Source organism: Lemur catta, chromosome 11, assembly GCF_020740605.2.
Source record: "Lemur catta isolate mLemCat1 chromosome 11, mLemCat1.pri, whole genome shotgun sequence".
NCBI lineage: Eukaryota > Metazoa > Chordata > Mammalia > Primates > Lemuridae > Lemur > Lemur catta.
Window position 1 is genome coordinate 81,193,783 of NC_059138.1, and position 18,914 is coordinate 81,212,696.

Here is an 18,914-nt window from a genome sequence, read left to right on the forward strand (position 1 = left end):
TCTTCCTTTGGGAACCCTTTGTTCCCATCTGGGGGGCATTGACTGCTCTAGAATTGCCATTTGCTTGTCTGCGTGTCCCCATGGAGTTGCAAATCCAAAGAGGACCTGGATCTTCCCGTCCTTTTCTCCACTGTCATCAGCTTGGCACACAGGAGGCACACATTTAGTGTTTGTCAAATTAATTGATACACAAAAAGTGCTCTGCTGCTGGGCCTGTTGAGATGTGACTCTAGAATGTTCATGAAAGACAGAGCTGATATTTTGTTTATACTTGCTACAAGCACTAAAAGCCAAACAACGGAAACATGAGACATCTGCACTCAACACACCTCCTGGATATCAACTGGGCATGGTATTCATATCAGGGCTGACTCCTTGCACAAACAGAGATTCTATAAATAGCAGTTTTTAAAAATTGGGCAGGGCATGCTGGCTCACACCTGTAATCCCAGCACTTTGGGAGGCCAAGGTGGGAGGATTGTTTGAGGCCAAGAGTTCGAGACCAACCTGGCAAACATAGCAAGACCCTGTCTCTACAAAAAAATTAAAAAATTAAAAAAAAATTAAAAATTGGAGGGTTTTTTTTTTTTTTTTTTCAAAAAGGAGCATGATCCATAATGGCCAAAAATTGAATCAGTTTAATATCCAGTGATGGGTGAATGGTTCAGTAGATTATCTTATGTCCCCTGAAAAAAGGACACTGTGGAGCATCAATAAATGTGGTGAGAACAAAGACTAAGTAGCAGTGTGGAAGTGATTACGAAAAAGAAATAGAAAAAAAGAATTGTCGATTGCAAACTTGCTATTCTTTTGACTACATAGAGTGTGTGTATATGCAATATGCATTACATATATACATAGATATGCACAGTGGGGGAGAGTGCTGGAAAGAGTGGAAAAATAATGAGAAAAATTTAAAATGGTGGGAGTGTTTTTTTTTTTTGTCTTTTAAAATTGTTTTATCATTGGCTTGATATCTTTTTTAAAATAAAAATAATATTAAAAGAATATTTCAAAACAAAACTGAAACTGCAGAATGTTAAAGTGATTCTCTCTGGGCGCTAGTATTAAGGAAGAATTATAATAATTTTTGTATTTTCTTATTTTTCTCCATTGCGTATTTAACATTTATAATTATATAAAAGCAATAAAGCAAATACTCTCCTCTTTCTCCCGCTTTGGACAGACCTACTTCCTTCCCCATCGCTCTTGATTGTGGTCAAGTGACTTGCTTTGGCTGTTGGGTTCATGGTGGTGCTTGTGTAGGGGTCTTGCCCTCTTGCACTTTGTCATCACTATGAGAAGAAGGAACATGCTCTGGGTAGGTGGCCCATCTAAGAAAAATGAGAGACACATGGCACAGACCTGGGCCGAACTTGAAGCTTGGAGCCAAGACCAACAGAGCCCAGCCTAGAACAGCTGACCCCAGACAACCCACAGATGCAGAAGTGAGAAGAAACGATGGTTGTATTAAGTCACTGGAGATTTGGGGGTGTTAGTGGTTATTATTTTGACAATAACTTGGTGATAAATCTTCATTTTCAATATCAATATTCTAAGCAAAATATATCTCTTATTCTTCCTGTCCCATCTTCCAGTCTTACCAGATGGTGTGCCACAGAAGTGGCCCAGGCTGGGAGTCACTAAGCTCATTCTCAGCTTGGAGAGGAATGTTAACCTAAGAGAGATTTCAAGAACCCTAGACCATCAGACGCTTAAACCAGATGACAAATTGACTCCAAAACTATCGCGTTGTCCCTCCCATCCATAGCATTATCACCGTATTGATAAAACACCTGCATTCCAATCACAGTTAGGCCTGATTTGGGTTCCTTACCAGCCTGTTCTCGTAGTTGTTTCTCAAAACTATTTACTGCCAAAAAGTAGGAGGGGATGTAATCCAAACTCAAACCCAAACTCACACCAACAAATGCTAATCAATAGCATTTCAATCAGTTCCTTGCTGCAAATAGCACATGAAAAATGTTACAGTTCGAATTCTAACTGTAAGGTCTCCAGGATGGGTCACTGGGCTTGCTGAAGTGATTTCCTTAAAATGTCTCCTGGGTGGGCCCCTCCCTTCCCTAGGAACTTAGCATCCTGCAGAGTGAGCCCCTCCCCCTCCCCGTGAGAGTGGGTGAGAGGCTATCCTCCCCCGGCCCAGAACACTAAAGGGGCCCCAGGCTGTGAAGAGAGGCAGCCTTTCCTCAGCCGCCAGGGGCCAGGGGCAGGAGTAGGAAGGACAAGCGCAAGGACGTCAGCCAGTGTCGTTAACCACACCACTGCACTACAGGAGCCATGTGTCTGGATGGAATTCCATATACAGGTCCAAAACATTGTCACAGCCACTGGTTCACTGAAGCACATGGCCTTGCCCGAGATTGTTACTATTATCATTCACAGCGTTTCTGGTTTGAGTGCCGTGTTCAGGATTATGCTGACAGGCATGATTCTGCCGCCTGTTAGTTGTGTGACCTTGGGCAGTCTACTCAAGCTCTCTGAGAATCTGTCTGCAAAGGGAGGGTGCGTAGTAGCAACGCCTACCTCAGGGAGCTTTTACAAGGGTTAAAGAAAGAAATGCATTGATTTTCTTTACCTGGTTTCCTTAGCTATTTGCTTAATACAAAACAAAACAGAACAGAACAAACAAATCTTCAAAATCTTGAATTGCAGTATTTGGTACACACATAATACAAGTTCAATGAAGCAAAAATAGAAAAAAACTTATCCATAATTCCACCATCCAAAGATAGCCAGTGTAAACATCTTGATCTACAACCTTCCAATTATTTTTTTGTTTGCACACACAGGCATACATATATTCACAAAATTGATTCATAATACTATTTTGTAACCTGATTTTGTTCCTTAATGAATGATCATAAATATATTTTCTTGCCAATAGAGGTGTCTTTAGTATATGTATTAATGGTTGTATAAAATTTCATTGTATAGATGTAATATTTTTATATCCTCTATTTTTGATTTTTAGTTTCTTTCCTCATTTTTACTCTTATAAATAAATAACTCTTTGATGAGTATTCGTGTACATATATTGTTGTGATCTATCACTTTTATTTTTTAAATTAAAAAAATTTTATAGGTACATAGTATTTGTACATATTTATGGGGGACATATGATGTTTTGTTACATGTGTAAAGTGTGTTATGATCAAGTAAAGTATTTATTATTTCTATGTGTTGGGAACATTTCAAGTCCTCTATTCTTGCTATTTTTTTTTTTTTTTGAGACAGGGTCTTGCTCTGTTGCCCAGGCTAGAGTGCAGTGATGTCTTAGCTCACTGCAGCCTCAAACTCCTGGGCTTAAGCGAACCTCCTGCCTCAGCCTCCTGAGTAGCTGGGACTACTGACACATGCCACCACCCCTGGCTAATTTTACTATCTTTTGTAGAGATGGGGTCTCCTGCTTGCTCAGGTTGGTCTTGAATTCTTGGTCTCAAGCAATCCGACCACCTTGGCCTCCCAAAGTGCTAGGATTATAGGTGTGAGCCACCACACCCGGCCTATTCTAGCTGTTTTGAATATATAATACATTGATGTTAACTACAGTCACTCCACTCTGCTATCGAACATTGGAACTTATTTCTTCTACCTGACTGTATGTTTGTGCCCATTAACCAATCTCTTTTTATCCACCCCTCACAAAACACACCTCCTTCCCAGCCCCTGGTGTCTACCATCCTACCGTCTTCCTCCATGAGATCAACGTTTTTAGCTACCGCATATGAATAAGTACATGCAGTATTTGTTTCTGTAGCTGGTTTATTTCACTTACTATAATGACCCCCAGTTCTACCCATATTGCTGCAAAAAACAGAATTTCATTTTTTATGGCTAAATATCATTCCATTGTGTACATATACCACATTTTATTTATCTGTTTATCCATGAATGGACACTTAGGTTATTTCATATCTTGGCTATTGTGAATAGTGCTGCAATAAACATGGCAGTGCAGATATCTCTTGGTATACTGATTTCCTTTCTTTTGGATATATACCCAGCAGCAGGATTGTTGGATCACATGGTAGATCTATATTTAGTTTTTAAAGGAACCTCCATACTGTTTTCTATAATGGCTGTACTAATTTATATTGCCACAGTGTTCTAGTGTTCCCCTTTCTCTGCATCCTTGTCAGCACCTGTTCTTTTTTGTCTTTTTAATAATAGCCATTCTAATTGGGGTAAGATTGTGGTTTTGATTTGCATTGATGTTGAGCATGTTTTCACATACCTGTTGGCCATTTGTATGTTTTCTCTGGAGAAAAGTCTATTCATGTCTTGTACCCACTTTTTAATGGGATTATTTGTTTATTGCTGTTGTTTGAGTTTTTGTATATTCTGGATATTAGTTCTTTGTTGCATGAATAGTTTGCAAATATATTTTCCCATTCAACAGGTTGTCTTCTCATTCTATTGGTTGTTTCCTTTGCTGTGTGGAAGCTTTTTAGTTTAATATAGTGTCATTTGTCTATTTTATTTTTGTTGCCTGTGCTTTTGAAGTCTTAGCCACAAAAATTTTGGCCCAGACCAATGTCCTAAAGTGTTTATCCTAATTTTTTTCTAATAAGTCTAATCCATTTTGAGTTGATTTTTGCATATGGTGAGAGATAGGGGTCTAGTTTCATTCTTCTGCATATGGATACCGAGTTTTCCCAGCACCATTTACTGAAGAAGGGGTCCTTTCCCCAAAGTACATTCTTAGTGCCTTTGTCAAAAATCAGTTGGCTGTATAGATGTGGATTTATTTCTGAGTTCTCTATTCTGTTTCTCTATTCTGTGCTTTGCTCAGAAGGGCCCCCACACTTGGTTTAATGCTCTGCTGCCCTATCTTGAACTTCTTCAGAATCTTATATTTGTATCTGTATGTGAGTGGAGTCCACTGGGACAACTGAGCACATGCGAGGGAGGGACTGGAGTTGGGCTCCTGCTGGATCCTGGCTCCCGCAGCCTCCCAGCAATGGGTTCTTGGTCACTCACTCCCCCAGCTCACCCCCACCCGCTTCCCCATTTTGCCCTGCAACTGCCGTATCCTCCAACAAGGGGGCAACTAGGTGGTGCCATCAGGAGGTGCTTGTGTTCTGATATCACCTTCTGTCCCTTTCTGGAATCCAGGCACAGTCAAGGGAAGGACTGGGGTTGGGCACAGTGGCAGCTCCCCACCTCCACCTCTGGCTGGCAGTGCAGGCATCTGTGAGCAGGGGAGGTGAGCTCCATCCCCCACCCAAGTGCTTAGCATGTCTCGGCACAGAGGTTTGAAGACCCATTGGGGGTGACCTGACTGCTGTGGGCTGGGGAGGTGGGCCCTGGGAAGGGGAGATGCCTGATCGGCCTGGGGACCCACGGAGCACTGGCAGGAAGAGACCCCAGCAGGCCCCAGGCCCGAGTTTCTCAGGTTGGGGGGAACCCAGTGCTGCGAGGGTCTGCACCTGCCCTGAGCACCCCCTTTGACACACGATTTCCCAGGTGTTTGCACGATTCAAGAGGAAGATAATGGCGTCTCCATAATGTGGCAGGTGTGTGCTCAGGTGATGAACTGGGAATATACGGAGTTGCCATTTTGTGTCTACCCCACATTTATGAGCCAGTCATCCGAGTAACACATGCAAACCTCTCTGAGGGCGTGTGACACCTGACACAGAGTTAACAATGCTGATTTCCTTTCCCTCTCCTTGCCTTCTCTGAGTCTGTCGTTGTTTGCAATTCAGCCTCCTGGCCCCCTTCATCTTTCTTCATTTAAAAACCCTCAGGACAGTCCCACCACTCTTCAGGAACGAATAGCAGGGTTGTCTGTCCCCGCTGCCCTTTCGTGGAACACAGAAGGGGCCAGCGGGCTGAGCACTCTGCTCTGCCAAGTCCTTCTCACTTGCTCCGGCAAGACACAAGCTGGAGAGGCCCACAGCGGCAACCCCTGGCCTCCGTGGGGAAGCCAGCTCCAGCCGCGTCCTCTCTGCTCACTCTCCACCTTCTTCTTCACTCCCACCCGCCATCTTAGGGTTCCTGGCTGAGGTTGGGAACAGAAGGAACCCTGTGCCTCCGTTTGCCTAGGACTGAAACAGCTGTGGTATGTCTTTCACGGCAGATTTTGCTGAGGAAGGAGATTTGCACCTGTTTGGAGCTGGCATCGCATTTAGAGAGAGCAAGGGGAAACAGAAACAAAGGCCAGCGCATCTGGAATGATTACTGCCAAAATTACTTACCAAAGACATCTGCGAAGCTGTGATCCATTCAGGAGAAATGTGAAAATGAGCCCCTGCCGAGTCTCCCAGCAAAATGACTCCCCTGGGCTGTGAACCTAGGCAGCACAATTTATTTACATTATTTATGCACTCAAGTGGCTTGGAGCCTCCAGACTGAGTAGTGGTGAGAGCAGATACCCTGGTGTGTGTATTCCAGGCACAGAGCATCGTAACAGTGATGCATCGCCACTTTTTGTATGTTGGAGAGTGAGGGGCATAGCATTTAGAAGCAGAGAGAGATTTCTAGGCCATTGGAACTGCTAGCTAAGATGTACAGATGCAGGTGTACTTCCCAGCTCAGCATAAAACAAACTGCCATACAACATCCTGAGAGCATGATGGATGAATAAATGAATCAAGGCTTTATCTGAACTCAGAAATATGCTCTAAATTTTGGTTCTGGAAATTGCATTCTTGAAAACACACCGATTTCTATTACAATTCACTGTAAGAGTTAATGATCCCGTGGAGCAATTTTGATTTTTCAAAGATGTTATGTTTTTTTTTTTAAACCCTTAATCCACATATGCAAAGGCACTGGATGGATGATTCCGGTTGATTAATGGAGAGATGGAGATAGAACAGTTTTTGTGCAGCCCTGTATGTCGGGAGGTTCAGAATCACTTAATCTGATTCCAAGGCCCATGCACAGAAGTCATTTGCCTGTGGACACACTCTTCCAAATCCCTTCAGATCCTGGAAGAATCAGTTGGTGCCTCTCAGAGGCAGAGATGGAGCCTCCTTTATCTACCTTCAAACCCCTCAAGTCATGCAGCAGGATCGCCCAGTCTCACTGCGGTGCCTCCTAGCCTGGGCCCCCACAGGAGCCACCACTTGGCCACACAAATGGGCACTGAGAAGGCCCAGGACATGCTGGAGAGCACAGAGGAGTGAACTGTGAGGGATCCAAGAGGCTTCCCACAGTGACCCCAGACCCTTGCACCAGGGTTTCCCCTAGTTCTGCATTTACTCACTCATTAGTTGGTTTGTTCATTCATTCCTGTATTTATCCAACACATATTTCTAAACTGCATAGATATGTAATGGGCCTTTAAATTTTCCATCCCCCTTCCTGACCCTCTGAGAGATTAAAGATAATTAGACTTTAATTGATCTAAGGCAAAGACTGTATGTTTTTTGCCCATGAAAACTCAGAGCCAAGTATAGCCCTTGGTGCATAACTAGAATATCTGTTCAGGAAATACCTGTCGATTGAATGACTGAGTGAAATGCTTCTGAAAGCAGGGAGAAAAGCATTTCCTAAACTTAAACAGTGATGTTACCATGGGGTTGGCATCACCAGGAGCATGTTTTCAGTAATGTGTGGGTGGTGAGGCTTCTCCTGATGGGGCTGGTGGCACAGATGTCTTGGCATTTGGGCATTTAGAGTACAGAGCTTTTGGGAGGCCCCTACAGGCTACAGCTTGGCAGTTTCCCTCAAATCATTCAGATACGCATCTTTAGCCCAGTGGACACAGGGACTTGCCCCATCAGTACAAGTCCAGGTGTCTAACCATGTAGGGTAGTGAGAAGGAAATGTGAAAGATTAAAAATATCAGTTGGCACCTCTACTTATTTTCTTATATTTGGAAAAGTGCTGGATTTCTGTCACTCTGTTATCCATCCTGCAGCCTTTTCTAACATTATTAAAGTTTCTAATCCTCAAGTAGTCGATTAAACACATTAAGTTTTCCTTTTTCTAGATTCTGCCTCCTTTTCCAAACCTTTTTAATGTTTTTCTCTGATCTGTCATAAAAATAAATGTGAATTGGTCAACATAAAGTAAGTTCTAGCATCAGGCACTTCCTGACTTCGGTGGTCTGTTCACTTCAATTTGACTCTGATTAGAAAAGAATATTCTATTGGAATAGAATAGCACATTAATTATATCAGCACACTGATTTTAACAGTTCATACCTTCACAGAATTTCTTCTCATAAGGAATTCCATCTTTTGGATCAACACCCTTTAAAAAGAGAAATGATGAGATTAGCAGTTTGGTTTTAAATTTATGAGATATGTACACTAAATCCTCCCTAAATGGCTTTAAAAGCACAAAGGCAAATGAGTAGATAAAACACTTTAAAGCCTCTTGCGCCCCTAATCAACACAGCAGTACTCCACGCCAAGTGAGCTGGGCTCTGAGGAACCGGGGACAGGAGTCAGGAAGATCCAGACACTGGGCCATCTTACTCAGAGGGATGCAAGGCAGGGATCTGGGAGAAGTGATCAGACCGGGAGTCTCACTCCTCGGAGCACTAAGGGACTGCTGAGTGACTGGGACACAAGGTCAGGGTGGGTTCTGCAGTCTCTGAGCTCAAGACCTAAGTGTTCTGACATCTCCAGCACCTAAGGATGGATGCTTCTGGAGCAGCAATTCTCAACAGGGTCAATTTTGTACCTCCCCCTCTCTGGGGACAATGGCAATGTCTGGAGACATTGCTGGTTGTCGTAACAAGGTGGGTGTGCTACTGGAATCTAATGGGTAGAGGCCAGGGATGTTGCTAAGCATCCTACAGTTTACAGGAAAGCACCACCAACAAAGGATCATCTGACCCAAACATCAATAGTGCTGAGATAAAGAAACCTTGAAGTGAGGTTGGGCCTGTGAGTGCAACTGTGTTAACATGGCTGGGATTTCCTAACACCTAAAAGTTACAGCTCCTCTTTAGTGGAGTGGCCGTTCCTTGGATGATGTTGGACTTGATGGCCTTAAACTCCCTCTGAGTTTGTGACATAGTGATTCTGAGTCATTTTTCCTCTGTGGGAAGGGATGGGTATGAAGGTGATGTGTCTTTCTCCATGACGATGATGAGCTCTGAGTCTCCTCCCCGAGCTCATGGTGGATTTCCTCTGGTCTCGCACAGTCTCTTGCTTGGCCCCCCACCACCGTCATGTGGGTGGCACTCCATGCCAGAGGCAAGGGTGGGACCATGGAATGAAGACAGACTCTGATCAGCCCCCTTTGTTCTCCAACATGACAACTAAGCTTGGGTTTATCAAAACAAGAGTTGCCTTGGGGGTCTTGGCACCTTAAGCTCTAGGGGAGATGTCTTCCCCCATGGAAAGGGAGAGTGACTGAGGGGTAGGGTGGGTGGGGCGGGCTGGGACACAGTCATCTATCATGCTTTTAATATCCCAGAAGCCATGGGACCAGAATGTATACGGTAGGTGATTGCTGATATAAGCCTGGACCATTAGTGTCCTGGAAAGAGGAAAATATTTATGAAAGCATTCTCCTCTTCATCCAACCAGATAAATGAGGCAACTAGTCGGAGGAAATGTACCTCGAAGCCAGGAAATCTTAAGCTTCAGGGGCCCTCATTTGTACTGCCCTTGCCCATGTGAGTGCTGGGAGTGACTGGGAGCTATAGAGTGTTCTAGGTCAGGGGACAGGGAATCCAGGCTTCGATTAGGATTTGTTTTTCCATGAACGCTACCGGTAAATCAGAACAAGGGATCTCAAAAGAAGGGGACCTGTATTTCTAAGACTCCAGAAATTTTTTTAAGATTTCTTTTATTGCTCTAAATAATTATTTACTCTGATACTTGATTTTGCATTTGTAAATTGGTATTCTTTTTCTTCATGAGGAACCCTCAAATCATGGAAGCTCAGGACCCCACACACGCGGGTCTGCTGGGCCTCTGCTGTCCACAGATGCGCCTTTGGTCTGCTTTCCTCCCTCCTCCTCTTTTCTCTATCTGGAAGCTGCAAATCCATTATTCATAGGGAACTGGGGCACCGAGCATTAGCAGCCTCAAGGTGTGGGTAGCAGGGTAAATGCAGGGTGATTTCTGCTCTGCCTGACGAGGCTTATGAAATAGAAAAAAAAAAAAATGACTGCAACAAAATAACAGCATGTGGTTCGCGCCAACAGCTGTGTGGGTTGCGGTAAAACTTTGCTAACACTATTCTTCATCTAATTTCACACTGTTCAAAACAGAATAAAGGGATTAGATGTGGGTGACCTTAAGCGAGGCTTAAAGGGGCCGTCCCTGAGAGAGCCTCCACACTCAGCACATCACTGGCACTCTTCATGTGTGATCAGAATTCTATACCCATCTTCCGAGCCGCAGAAAAAGAGCTGCTTCGGGCTGTCACTGTCTTCCCGGGGTCTGACTAATGCAAACAGGTGATAGGCTTTTGGGGAGGGTGGGGAAGAAGGGAATGGGGTTAACTTTGCATATGGTTGCTCACCCAAATGCCGTTACAGTTTGAATCCTGATGTGCATCCCAGTTGTCTGGCCTGAGAAGAAAAACATCAACATTGGTCTTCGGCACATACTTGTCCCTCAGTGAATGTCAGTTTCTTGCATGAATGGATGGATGTAGGAGTGCCACGCGAAATGCCGTGGAGAGCAAACAGCATTCCTCATGGAAGAGTGCCACGTACCACTGTGTGTTGTGACACCCAGAAGCCTCGTTCAGTCTCTTTGCATTAGTCTTGGGTTTGTATGTTTGCTGGGAGCTCTGGATCAAATCCCTTTTCATGATTGACTATATTCATGGAGTATATTGTCGTGGAATGGTGCTGATGAAGATAATTAACAAATCTGCACCCCATTGTGCCACTAAATGCCCAAATATCCAGTTAATTTAGTGCTTTGGCACTGTAGTCACCGCTGAGGTGAGGGCTGGCATATTCGTCTTTGAAGTCAGAGACATGATTGACTGAACATCAGCCCAGGGATAAAGTGTGGTGTGCTCTCCATCCATCGGAGGCCTCTCCTCACTCCTGGGGGGAGAGGCCACTGTTTCTGGGCCTGATCCTGCATGTAGAACTTATACAGAAGGCTGGATGAACGTCCACAATACTCTATTTACTCTCTTGTTTCTCCCATTCAGCTATGAGCTCCAGGAGAGGAGGCATATTTCTATTTTGTTTACCACCCAGCATGATGCAAAGTGCTTGGCAAATAATGGGTGCATTTCCTGGACAAATGAATGAATAAATGCACGAATGAATGCTGTTCTTTTTTTGCTAAAGCTTTACTTCAATTGGTACATGGCGAGCCTGTCTCTCTAGAAGTGGGAATACCCTAGGCTGGGGGAAGGAATTATGCCTCCTGCCCCGTTTCTTGAAGGCAATTTTCAAAATCAGTGGCCAGTGGAAACAGTTACCTTCTGCCTGGGTACACCGACTTGTCGTTGTCGTTACAGTCTCGCCCTCGCCAGTGATAGCCCCGCAGCGTCTGAAATTGAAGAGCAGGCAGAGGAGGTGGTCAGTCTGCTTGGATGTTATCCATGAGGAAGGTTAATCAGAGCTGTCTGGGTGGTATTGACATCTGCAGGTTTTAATTCAAACTCAGTCTAAGATACTAAAGCACACCAAGAAAATTAAGATTAATATGGTAATATACGCTGTGGGAGATGAAATGCAGTATAACACCAGGGCCAATGACAGGTGGCAGGGTGTGTGTGCGTACACGAATGTGTGTGTGTACATTGAGTGTGTGCCTGTGTGTGTGTAATGTTGGGTGAGTGCCTGTACGTGTGTGTGGGGTGTGCATGTGTATGTGTTGACGTGTATGCATGTTGCAGATGTGCATGCATGTACACGTGTGTCTGTGTGGGTATGTTTATTCACATATGTGTGTCTATGTGCACCTCCAGAAACAGCAGAATTACCCAATTTCCTGAAATTCCTCTGCCAACCATCATTCTTCTCAGACTATAAGACAATTGGGTTATTTGGCCAAATGATTAATCATTTTATTGAATAATTTAAAAATCTCTAGCCAAACTGTTTATTATGTGGATTTATATATTTGATCTGACTGATTTGAAAAAAATCAAAAGCCACAATAATGTCAAACAATGTTTTTACTTCCTGCACTCCCAAGCAGAATATCTGAGATTTCCCAAACTTATGGGAGTTTATGACATGTTACTTGCTTGTTGGCTTTCATAGAGAATACCCTGGCATTTTAACTGCTCTAAATCAAACACACACACACACACACACACACACACACACACACACACACACACAAACACTCACTTTAAAAAAGCAAGCTTAAGAATTTCCAAAATAATTCACAACACCTTTCAAGATAACTACAGTCCCCATAGAGAATCCCAGCTGGGAATTGAAACAAAAATAGTCTGGGCCTAAGATTTACTTTGATGGCCTATGTATTATCATGATGCCAAAAAGTCCTTAAAAATCATGAAATAATGTGTTTTTCATCAAATTAATCATACATTCAAATGAAATTCAGTCTTGTCTTATTAAAGGAAAGAAATTTGTAGGAAGCAATGCAATATTTAGTGAACATCTAATTATTCTTAATCATACTTACTGGGAAGACGCTGTATTTGTCTGAATCTGCATCTTTGAATGGCACAGAATTTTCAAAAGCTCTAGGAAAAAGAAAACAAAACATCTGGTGAGCTAAGGAAAAAAGAAAGCATGTTGGTGAAAACAAACAGAGACATTTTCAGATACAGCTGTGTTGAGTTTTGTGACAGAGGGCCATTCTAAAAATAGAGTGAAGGGAGAGAGCCAGCCAAACTGTGCCAGTCTCTGCTCTCCACCCAACAGGACAGTTTTCTCTCTGACATTTAACTTGGCCCATATGGGGAAGTGAAATAATTGAATTGAAATTTTAGAAGACGTGGGATATTGACGTTGAGATCCCCAGGAAATAGGAGACTGTATTTTGAGTTCAGTCAATGAACTCAGCACTACAAATTGAATTCCTGCCATTTTACACATTCTGTTATGGAGAGCTTTTCTTAAAATTTTACTCTTTTTTAACCACTTACTCTGAGACTCTTGAGGCATTTATTATAGTTGTCATTCACTGGCAACTTTCGTTCCCATTCATGAGCCTAGGAAACCGAGGACCCGGCTGTGATGACCAGATACATTCATGCCAAGGCCACAGACACTCACAAGGGTAGATTTCCCCTGTGCCCTCACTACCAGACTGTTCCCAGCCTCTATGGCAAACGCTGCTTTCAGTTTAGGAAAATCACTTGTGAGGTAGCAGAATAATGCAGTCATATGGCAGGGCAAAGCTCTGTTGGGGCCTGGAATTTAGAAAGAGTAACATGACCCTTTATAGCTGTGGTCTCCAACCCCCGGGCTGCGGACTGCTACCAGTCCCTGGCCTGTTAGAAACCGGGCTGCAGCCACTCCCCATCGCTCGCATCACCGCCTGAGCTCCACCTCTCCCGACTCCTGCCTGCGGAAAAATTGTCTTTTGTGAAACCGTTCCCTAGTGCCAAAAAGGCTGGGGACTGCTGCTTTATAGGATTTGCTAAAGGATCTTTTGAATCATCAGCGCATCTCAGCAGTTCTGAGAACCTCAAGACACACTGGTAGTGTTGAGCCCATCTTTTGCACTCTGGGGCCGTGGACCCACCGGAAGCCCAGGTTACAGGCCTCTCTGGGGAAGCAGGAAAGGGCACTGTGCTGGCTGTATATGTAGCCTCTATCCTGCTCTGCAACTCTGGGGCTGGGAATTTTGCAAAACACACTTCCCAGGTTCCCCTGCCAGTTAGAGCTGGCACTAGTTGGAAGACAGAGCAGGTAGAGGAGAGGAGTTGTTCTCTCTCTCTCTCTCCCTCTCTGGATGTTCCCTTCAGTGGCACTGGCTCTACCCACAGCTGGCCCTCCCAGGAGTCCCAGCCCACGTGGCTGCTCACTTTCACCCCCAGCCACCCAGCACAGCTAGGCTGCTTCTCCTTCCCCTTTTGACTCTTTCAGCCTCTTCAACACTTACAAAACTGGTTCCTTGTATTAAACCCTCACTACATGAAATACCTGGCATGGTTCTGTTTCCTGACTGGACGCTGAGTGGGACCCTGGGATGAACGAGTGTGGGGAGGACCCTGGGGGATGGGGGCGGGGAGCGTGGAAGGCAAGCCCTTGTCTCGGGCAACTCGTTGCCTTCCAGGACCGGTGCAGAAGGAGACACGGCTTGTGTCTCATAGCTAGTGCTCCCTACCTCCCTGTGCTGGGGAGCAGGGGAGGCTGGGGCTCTGAAAGAACAAGGCAGCTGGCTACCTTTTAGTGTCCCAAAGAAGAATTTTCCCTTAGAATTTAAGTCGTCTTTCCAGATCCGAGTTGAGTGGGGTAGTTCATAAGGGCTCCAGAGTCTGCGGTTGGAACCTGCTCCGTCCCCCACTTCCTTACTAGCACTGGGGACCTGGGAAAGCAGTTTAACCTTCTTGAGCCTCATTCTTTCTTATCTATAAAATGTGACTCATACCATCTCCCTCACAGGGTTTATTGGGAGGATTAAATGAAGCAACACGAAAAGCCCCTGGGATTGGGCCTCACGGAGTGCTTGCAGCTGTGGTTATGAGCTCTTGCTGTCTGAAAGGAGAAATTCACCTCCCGCTTGGGCTGGGGACAGTTGAACAGGGCCAGAGAGGAATGACCGGCAGAGAGTTGGGGAGATTCTACTTGCTGACTGCACACGTCCCCTCTTACATGGAAAGTTAGACCAGCCCTGGGGGAAGGTGGCGAGGGATCCAGTGATGTTCTAGTAGTAATCCAGGCGTGGGCTATAGCCATATCACCCAAACTTTGATTTTCCCATGGCTGAAGTGGTGGGAGATGAAGGTTCCAGAAGGGGACTCAGAGAGGCTATAATGCCTCTTTCCCTCATGTAAAACAGGAGGTGGGACAAGATCATCTGTAAGATCCAGCCCTGACATTCAAGGGTTTCTAGATACCTCCCATTCCTTGTCTGCTCTGAGCTATGAATGTTTTTCTCCCACTGCATCTTCTGTCAAGAAATGTTCCAGCCTGGGCAATGAAGCAAGACCTCATCTCTACAAACAATAACTAAACGAGCAGGGTGTGGTGGTGCATGCCTGTAGTCCCATTTACAGTGTAGGCTGAGGCAGGAGGATCACTTGAGCCTGAGAATTGGAGGTTACAGTGAGCTATGATAGAGCCAGTGCATTCCAGCATGAGCAAACTCCAGAAAGAAAAGTTGAAAAAGCTTGGACTAAATGACATACAGTCATTTAACGTAAGTTGTGACTGTTAAGAAAAGTGTTTTGGAGGAGGCTTTTGAAGCTCACGTCTCCTGTGAGACTAGGTGGCTTTTTCCTATGGGTGTCTTGGACCTCTTGGACAGTGGGTTTATTTTTCTAGTTGAGAAAAGGGGTGGGGGGAGAGAGATGGCATGGATCCAAAGAGCCATATTTTCAGTCTGAGAAAAGGTTCACTTCAGTAAGCCAAAGTGGTCCCCTTCCACCTTTGCCATCTCGGGGGTGAGAGTGTGTCCTTGAAAGAAGGAACAATGAGTTATCTCTAGGACTTGAAAGCTAGTTCATTAACCTTGGTTTGCTTAAAGGCTCAAAGCGACTCACCAAAGCCATGCATTCTAGACACGAGTGGGTAGATTGGTTCTACAAAGCAGCATCAATTGCAATTAATACAAACTCCACAATCCCTTATTCACACACCCTAATCCAAATGTTTTCCAACTTTGTAGCAACCTCATTTGGTGGCAAAACTTGACCTAAACTGATATAAAGCAGTTGATAAACTTTACCATATTGAGTGTGAAAACTCATGCATTTCACTCTGAAATAGAAATGTGTTTGATCGAGAGGTGCTAGGGAGGGTAGGTGAGTTATGGTATATGCACCATATGTTACTTTCTTAAAAATACAAAAAATTCTGAATTCTAAATCATATCTGGTGCCAAGGTTTTGGATAAGGCGTTGTTTACTTTTTGCTAAAATTATTATTGTAAAATTGTATCTAAACTTGATACTTTGTGTATCCTTAGAAGTACCTAGTTGTATGTTGAAATGTTCATTCATTCATTTCACAGGCATGTTTGGAGTCCCTGCTGTGTGCCAGGCATTCATCCCATAGATATGAGGGATGAACACCAGGCACATTTCCTGCGCTTGAGGAGCTTAATGATGGATGGGTGAAATCGGTGCATCAGTAGATAACTACAGTCCTGGAGAGAAGATACTACAAAGGTGTTGTGCCCCTAGAGGGAAAACATTTCTAACTGTGTGTGAGGAAGGATGTGATCTTAAGGTGAAACCTAAAGGATGAGGAAGGATTTTCAAGGCAAGTAATTGGACTAAGGGCATCCCAGTGGGAAGGAAGAGCCATGGGCATTTCCTTAACACAGCTCTGGGTTCTGAAATTAGACTCTCCGGGTTTGAATCCCAGTTCTGCTGTCTACTAGCTGTGTGACTTTAGGCAAATTATTTAATCTTTTCATACCTCAGTTTCTTCATTTGTAAAATAGGACCACTATCATTCTCTGTCTCTGAAGTATGGTAAGTTCTCAAAAATCACTAGCTCTTATTGTTACCATATGCAATGGAAAGAGTTATTTTGAGGATGGTTCCTAGGGTTGGGCAACAGGAGTCAGGTGTCTGTTCTTATGCACTTTCATTTCTAGAGACAACCCCATCCCAATCCAAGGACCCTGTCAGATGTTCAGGTTTATGGCCACACGACATTCTATCCAGTTGTCATGCAGGCTGGTATCGCCGCCACGGCTCTATCATAGACGCCAGATGTTGGGCTAGCAGGCTTGATCCAGTGAGCAATTGTAATTGCAGCTGAATGTTATTAATTACACAATATTGAGCTAGTCAAGTTTAATATCCCCAAAATGATTCCTGAAACCGGGACATTATGACAAAAGAAAAAATAAGGAGAATGAATTTTCATGTGTACCTGCCACACATTGGAGTCCCAGGTGGCACTGGAGGGCGGGGCGTGGGCTGGTTGTGTGTGGGTGCAGGTGTGTTCTGTGGGTCTGTGTGAGACGAAGGGAGAGCGGGGAAACCAGGGAGGGCACACCCTGACCTGTAGACACAGCTCAGCTCAGTGCTGGGGACAGGACCGAGTAGGAAGGAGTAGGGCATGGAGAAGGAAGAGCAAGTGAAAAAGGAAAAGAAAGTAGTGTTGAATGAAAAATTCAACTAATGTAGAATATAAATATATAGTTAGTGTGTATCTATATGAAATAATGTGTGTTTATGCATATAGGTGTTATATAAAAGAATAGATTTGTAAATGAGGGGACTCTCCTGACCTGCCATTGTAATAAATTGTGACAAAGATAAACAGCGTGCTGCACTGTGCATCTGATCAGCACAAAACAACAGAAAACTTGATTATCCCATGGGAGTAGCCTGATAGTCTACACATTTTTTTTTTTCCTGGTAAAGTAGTGCTTTTCCTTTATGTCTTCCCTCATTTCTTCCCTGAGCTCCTACTACTGAGAAACGGTATCCCTGCTCTGCAGGAGCTTACGGGCGGTGTGGGAGACAGGGGGAGCAGAGGGTGGGAGCACCGGGACTGAAGGTGGGCTGGGAGCAGGAACACCTCCCTCAGTTTGAGGTGGGGACCCTCAACTGAGTGTTGAAAGCTGTAAACCAAACAGGCCGGGGGCAGGCAGAGGCACAGAGCAGGAAAGGGATTCCTCTCGGAGGGATCTTATCAAAGGATCGTGCAACAGAAGACATGCAAGTCTCGTCTCTACCACCTGCTGACTTTGTGCTGGTGGGTCAGGCATGTAAAACCCACTTGTTCACCTAAAGTGGAGGCCTACGAGTTGAGGGGTCAGTAGGAACCCGACTGCTGGGATCAAAGATCAGATTTGTCCGTTACCAGCTCTGTGACCTGGGGCAAATGACTTTACCTCTTTAGATAAGGAGACAATAATGGTGCTTACCTTATAGGGTGGCATTTATGACAGTTCTTGGTGCATACATAGCACCAGATAACTTTTAGTTATCATTTTTAGTACTGAACCACAGATTGTTTTGAAGACTAAATGAGACTGCATTTATATGTGCTTTGTAAATCATAAAGCACTCAACAAATTGTGACCTGGTGTCAGTGATACTCGAAACACAGTGATTTTTAGAATGAAGAAAAAATACAACGTTTTTGTTTTTTCATAAAAGAATAATATCTCTTTTTAAATTGGACCAAGAAAATCCCTGGCCACAGATGCCCTTGAATTCCATCTTTCAGAGGTGGTTCAACGAAGTGTTGTCACTTTGGCACTGTTGGGTCCTGCTGGTCCACATCTGACACAGAAACCACAATGATGCGTTTAGCAAGGAGGGGATGGGGGTCTCAATTCAGTGGCAGCCAGGCGGGAGGACGTGACAGGGGCATGGGCAGCTGGCTGCACCTCAGCCTCCCAGCATCTTCTTTCGTGTCTGATATTTCCCCTCTGCTCCCGCAGCCTGATGCTGTCTGCATTCACCCATTCGTGGAAAGGGGTGTCGCTACTCTTTCTGGGACCCAGGCCAGCACTTCGCACAGCTGGCTTGCAGAGGCTCATGCCGGCAGATAAACCAGAAAGAGTTTTGAACTCTTTAACTGCTGAATCTCTAAGAGGCTCTGAAGGTGGGTCTGAATCATAGCCTCCTCCTCTCCCTGGACATTTTCACAACAGATGGAACTGGTGATGTTCAGTGGGTTTAGCTCTCATGAAGCTCATGAGGTGAAAGGTGGTGGGACATAGGAAATGTGCCTCTGTTAGGGGTTGAACTGTGTTCATCAAAAAGACATGTTGAAGTCCTAACCCCTGCTCACTGTGAATGTGAATGTGACCCTATTTGGAAATAGGGTCTTTGCAAATGTTATCAAGTGAAGATGAGGCCATGAGGGTTGGGCCCTAATCCAATATGACTGG

At 44.5% G+C, this 18,914-nt stretch overlaps 1 protein-coding gene across 1 annotated transcript in view; it reads right to left on the bottom strand.

Annotated features, from left to right (window-relative positions):
• AOAH (acyloxyacyl hydrolase) overlaps positions 1 to 18,914 on the bottom strand; it is a 201,322-nt gene that overhangs the window by 97,051 nt on the left and 85,357 nt on the right. Inside the window, exons 7-11 of the mRNA XM_045564068.1 lie at positions 12,564 to 12,624; positions 11,383 to 11,453; positions 10,459 to 10,507; positions 8,178 to 8,226; positions 6,222 to 6,316 (exon numbers count right to left, since the gene is read on the bottom strand). Coding sequence (XP_045420024.1) covers positions 6,222 to 6,316; positions 8,178 to 8,226; positions 10,459 to 10,507; positions 11,383 to 11,453; positions 12,564 to 12,624 — 325 coding nt within the window. The remainder of the gene's footprint in view (positions 1 to 6,221; positions 6,317 to 8,177; positions 8,227 to 10,458; positions 10,508 to 11,382; positions 11,454 to 12,563; positions 12,625 to 18,914) is intronic.